Source organism: Pelobates fuscus, chromosome 2 (assembly GCF_036172605.1).
Source record: "Pelobates fuscus isolate aPelFus1 chromosome 2, aPelFus1.pri, whole genome shotgun sequence".
In the NCBI taxonomy this organism is placed as follows: domain Eukaryota; kingdom Metazoa; phylum Chordata; class Amphibia; order Anura; family Pelobatidae; genus Pelobates; species Pelobates fuscus.
This window is the reverse complement of record NC_086318.1, coordinates 149,513,687-149,519,686: the sequence shown is the minus strand read 5'-3', so window position 1 is coordinate 149,519,686 and position 6,000 is coordinate 149,513,687. Positions and strand designations below refer to the sequence as shown.

At 37.0% G+C, this 6,000-nt stretch overlaps 1 protein-coding gene across 8 annotated transcripts in view; it reads right to left on the bottom strand.

Annotated features, from left to right (window-relative positions):
• Positions 1 to 365: 365 nt before the first annotated feature.
• The window catches only part of TNK2 (tyrosine kinase non receptor 2), a 205,011-nt gene continuing 199,376 nt past the window's right edge, over positions 366 to 6,000 (bottom strand). For all 8 annotated transcript variants that reach the window (XM_063442836.1, XM_063442829.1, XM_063442833.1 and 5 more), the window contains 3 exons: positions 2,271 to 2,366; positions 807 to 934; positions 366 to 630 (listed from right to left, as the gene is read on the bottom strand). In XM_063442836.1, coding sequence (XP_063298906.1) covers positions 624 to 630; positions 807 to 934; positions 2,271 to 2,366 — 231 coding nt within the window. In that variant the 3' untranslated portion in view covers positions 366 to 623. The remainder of the gene's footprint in view (positions 631 to 806; positions 935 to 2,270; positions 2,367 to 6,000) is intronic.

Below are 6,000 nucleotides of genomic sequence, written 5' to 3'. Positions count from 1 at the left end.
TATTCAATGGCATACTTTGTCTACAATACACTGAATACCTGTGTTAATGTTTCTTCGTATTCTTTGTATGTGTATTTTTGGTGATTAACCATTGTTTATCATACCAAAATAAAAACAGAAGAATATTCACAAAATCTCCTCTTTTCTTCAAATAAACTTTATATCTTATATTTATGTATATATATATATATATATATATATATGTATATGTATATATATATATATATATATATATATATATATATATATATACATACATATATATATACATATATATATATATATATATATATATATATATATTAAAATTACACATTTTTTTATAAAAACAATGAGTTACACAAATAAACAACAGAATAGGGCAAACAAACAAAAAGGGAAAAAAACAACACATTAAAACAGAAAATGCAACATTAACACAAGTCCATGTAGCAAAACACTGGGTTGGTTTAACGGATTCCCCACTAGTGGGAGAAAGTCATTGTTCAGGCAGGTCCCAAGATAGACAGAAGTGGTTCCACCCTGCCAGTCAATGGATCTACTGTGCAGAAGAGTCCATGTAGCTAAATGTTGTGCAGGTTGGCAGCATATCTAGATTCAGACAACTGTCCAAAGGCGCTACATCACCGTCTGCAAATCAAAAACACAGAGATAAATCGATTAATCTGGCAATTATGCATATATAAAATATTCCTATTGTTAATGTTTTCTAAGAATACAAAACAATACTCATTATGATAATTGTAGCTGCCTAATCTGCATTCAAATGTGCTGAAAGAATTAACATAAATTTCATAATTCCATACTTTTGCTGTCCACAGCTGTAGGAATCCAGAAGATGGGAGCTGGCAGTCTCCAGATTCCAGTCAAACATCTCCAGCACTTTGTGGCACTCCATTCGTGTCTTCAGACCTAGGCAGAACAGCTGCTCCACCTAAATCATGAGCAGAAGTAATTAAGGTATGTAATGTATACACTCCCACAGTAAATGAGACAAATTTGCTCACAAAGTAAATACCACACAGCTAAACGCATGTGTTAGTGGTACAATTTCAAAGAGTATTCACTAGTACACCAAATAACTGAAAGAGGATATGTGAACGTGACTAACTAAGTCTTTACTACTAAAAGCATTTTTTCCTTCAAATAATACGTAACCATCTTCATATTTGTTTGAATTTTTTTTTGGGCGTCATTAACTATCTTCTTACTTAGCTAAACTGAGAACGGAGAGCGTATCGGTAAGACTACTAGACAATGTCCAACTTGATTCAATGCATTTTTTTCATATGTCAAAATGTGTATGTAAGCTTGTTACTAAGGGCAGACATTGAAAGAATCTTAAAAACAAAAATCAGCAAAAATGTTTCAATAGTTTTTTTAGATTACCTATTAATCCCTTAATATATGTTATAAATGTGTTGGACTTCTTAGATAGCCAACATAAAACCTAGATTTCCAAGCAGTACGTCCAAAGTACAACTAATGGAAATTAACCACAGCTCGCAGGAGGGTGGCAATTCAATAATAATAACTACAAATTGTAATAGCTTCAATTATTAGTATTGTTAATGAAGATATTTGAAGAAGAGAACCAGCGCTGAGGGACCTCGGTGATATAAAGAGGTAAGTGTTGAAAGGTTTTTGTTTTTTTTTACTAATCCTTATAACACCCAGGGAAGGGGAACAAGAAGTTTATGGCTAAGGGACACTGCAGCATCAGGAATACATTTTTGTATTCCTAAGGCTACAGTGTTTCTTTAAAAAAAAAAGTCATTTATTATTATTATTATTGGAGGGGTTTATTCCTAACCACAAGGAACAAAAGATTTGGAATGTGGAATAACCACTATAGCTACCACCATGGAATATGAATTTAATGAAGGTAGATTTACAGTATGTGCAAAATATTGAGGGAAAAAAACATGTTAGAGAGATGAAGATAAACATTTCTTTCAGTTTTAGATCAACAAGTATATAGGGGTGTATATAAAAAATACCCCTTTCTGTCTCATTAGAGATATTTTTGCCAGAAGCTCAAGGAAGCAATGTAAAGGGTCAGAGTAGGACCCGTCTAGGGGGGGTCTGCCTTGACGTTGGCAGGTGGGCATTCCCTCCAGTGGCCATTGGAATAACTAAATGACCTCCATTTGTTTAAATATACATAGGGATTAAGGAGAGAGCGCAGGTAACTTTTTTTCTTTGGTTCTTACTATATGTATTTTTGTATTTAGATTAAGAAAGAGCTCATTCATTGGAGTGCACTATACCTTCAGATATTGGATAGCTTTCTGGACACTCCAACCGTGGTTCTGTAAAGCTGCCTGGCACTCCTCAGTGGTCACTCCATGGACCATGTCTTGAACCTGAAAAGTAGAAAACAAACAGTTGTCACAAAAAGGAACCACAGCAATTCTGAAAATTATCCACATTAAAATAAAAGAAACCAAAAGCTAGTTGCCAAGGGCAACCAGCCCGTGAGTGTGCCTGGGGAAACCTGGGAAAGGGGGTAACCCTTACATACGTGATAGGAACAAAGAACAAAAGAGGAAGATCTAGAGAGAGATAGAAAACTCCTAATTTCTATCAAGATCGACCAAAGTAGGTAACCCCTTCCTAGTAGTAATACTAAAACTTAACCTTTAATAGAAATAAATTAAAACCAAATGAACACCAATGTAAAAATAACGAAGAAAACAAAAAAATAATAATAAATAAAATATAAAAAAGGAGTGGTTACTAAATAACTGTGGTAATGGACGATAGAAATTGTAGAAAAATCAGCTGTCGTCCTTCAAAAACCACCTATAGATAGAGACTAGAGTCCAAACTGATCCCAAATACGGGGAGGTCTAGAGAGGTAAAGGGAGAAAGTTGGAATATGGATATGGTAAACCCTTAAAATTCGTTAAATAAAGAGTTAAACCATTCCTGAAATAATTGTAGTATACTGGCTAACAAGTGCTAAAAAAACTGTGTAATAAGCACTTGTAGCAAAAAACCTAGGTCCTAGAGTGGAATGGTTAGCAACACTGAAAAAACTGTTGCATATAAGCTAACAAGTGGGTGCTGTAACAAAATACCACTGCCAAATTACACTTGTAGCAAAACCCTATATCCACTAACCAGCTGGACCTCAAGGTTAACAGTAACAAAAATCGGCTAAATGATATTGCCGACAGAGACACTTAACCCCTAATATCCCTCTTAGAAAACCTCAAGTGTTGCAATCACAGAAGCAAAACTATCTAGTCTAGACTAAAGGCTCAAAGTCTGGAACTCACTCCTAAACTAGCTACCTGACGCGCGTTTCAGCACTATAATTGCGCCTTCGTCAGAGGTACAAGCAGTGTGCTGTCCTTCTGACGGCTCTTATATACCTGGAGAGCCGGCAACATGAGGAGGGAGTTGGAGGATTCGTTCGCGCCAAAACGGCGTTTCAATCAGTTCCGCCCATCTGATTACGTCATGGGCTGATTGACAGGATATGCAAATTTATGTCAAACCACCTAGATGCTTACTTTGAAGTAAAGAAAAAGTTAAGAAAAAGTTGAAAGACCCCAAATATGTGCTAATGAAAAATCCTCATATAAACTAGAGGGATGCAGTCTAATTACCAACTTGTAGAAATAATAAAATAATAAATATACGAGTAGTAGTGATTCAAAGTGAAATATAGCATATAAAAACGGGCCTAATTATAACTTTAATTTATCTTGAAAAAGGCAGTCATGATAATGACAGAATCCAGAACTCCCAACTCTTGAAGGAACAGATATATGTAATCCAAGTTATTCAAAAATTAATGCTCTAACCCTTAATCTGTAAATACCTTTATTTTATTAATTTTTGAATAACTTGGATTACATATATCTGTTCCTGCAAGAGTTGGGAGTTCTGGATTCTGTCATTATCATGACTGCCTTTTTCAAGATAAATTAAAGTTATAATTAGACCCGTTTTTATATGCTATATTTCACTTTGAATCACTACTACTCGTAGACTTACTGCAGTTAATGAAAAAGTTAATGAGGCTGTAGAAGTCACTCAAAACTTAAAGGAAGATCCTAATTTTAACATTCAAGAGGATAATCTTCAACAAAGTTTAAACAAATATAGAGATTCTATCAAAAAACGAAAACACAGAAAGTTTCTTAGAGATCATAATGACTACAAAAATGAGCGGGTGTATAGAAAATTTAAAAGAAGTACCAGAGTAGACTCAGATCAGAACACCACATCTGAATACGAGACATCAGATACAGACAACGACGATAGCAGTACCTCTTCTATGTCCCAGACTAGTGAACAATCTAAAAGCATTCTTAAAAAGGGGGTGACTTTTTTAGGGCACAACCCCCGAGAGGGGGAACAACCACAACAGTACAGACAAACACGGTACAGAGGAAGGGCACGGAAGAGATATTGAGCACTAATACTAAGGTGCTTAATCTCTCAGACACTATACTCACTGAACAGCAATGTCAAATCTTGATGAAGGGTTTATCTTTTGTTCCGGTCCCCCCTTTTAATAAGTTCGACTGGATCAAAGACATCCATTTGTTTGGGAGACGATTGGCCCTTCATAAATACTTCTACACCATTAATGAAAAAAGAGCCAAAGATCTTGGCTTCAGCGTTAGAGAGTACCAGTGTCTTAATGATTTAGTGTCCCTCCTGGAGGATAACGAAGTTACCTCTCTACAACCTTATACAGAACTGTGCCCTAAAAGCAAATTCACTCCCAATATTAGGGACTTCAAAAATGTCGAACTATTTATAGAGTCTGTATGTACGATGATACAGAAGCTAAAAGTCGATTCTCTGGAACCCCGACCTCACAGTAACCTCTCGAGGGAGGAAGGGTTAGCCCTCCGTAGCCTGCGAGACAACGAGGACATCATAATCAAACCAGCAGACAATGGGGGAAATATTGTGGTCCTTAATAGGACACACTACATCCAGTTAGCTACTAACATACTAAAGGATGAAACAACCTATCGTATCCTTAAATCTGACCCTTCCACTAAATTCCTATCAGATTTTAAAGCTATCTTGGACTCAGCATTTGATGAAGGCACCTTGAGTAGGGACGAACATTCATATATCTATAATAAAAGCCCAGTGGTCTCTACATTCTATTGCCTACCCAAGGTGCACAAAAAATGTAGCCAACTAACAGCTAGACCTATCGTGTCAGGGGTTAATAATCTAACGAACAGGGCCAGTCTTTATGTAGATACAATATTGAGACCATACGTCGAAAAATTACCTTCGTACTTGAGAGACACAAAGGACACATTAAAATGTCTAGCTTCTCTCAATATACCAAGCAATGCACTCCTATGTAGTCTCGACGTTGAGGCCCTGTATTCGTCAATTCCCCACACTCAAGGTCTTATGCACTCTGAATACTATCTAGCCACACGGGGTCCGAAACATGACTGCCACACGAAATTCGTGATCAATTTGCTGAGATTTATCCTGACCCACAATTTCTTCCTCTTTGATGGTCAGTTCTACCACCAGGTGCAGGGGACTGCTATGGGCACGTCTTGTGCTCCATCGTATGCCAACCTGCACCTGGGATGGTGGGAAGAAAATGTGGTGTTCTCTGATACAAATGCTGACTTTACAAAACATGTATTTCTGTGGAAGAGATTTATCGATGATGTCCTCGTTGTCTGGACTGGCACGGAGGACTTCTTTAGATCCTTTGTGGAAAATTTGAATTCCAACGATCTCAATCTAAGATTCACGTTTGAGATCGGAGGAACCACACTTAATTTTCTAGATTGTACCTTTAATATCTCCAAAGACTTGGTAATCGACACTACCCTCTATAGGAAGCCCACCTCAACAAATACCATGCTGAGGTGGGACAGCCATCACCCGATACCCCTCAAAAATGGGATTCCAGTTGGACAGTACCTCCGCTTGAGGAGAAACTGCTCAACGGTGGAGGAATTCATGGATCAAGCTAAACTCCTGAGAACGAGA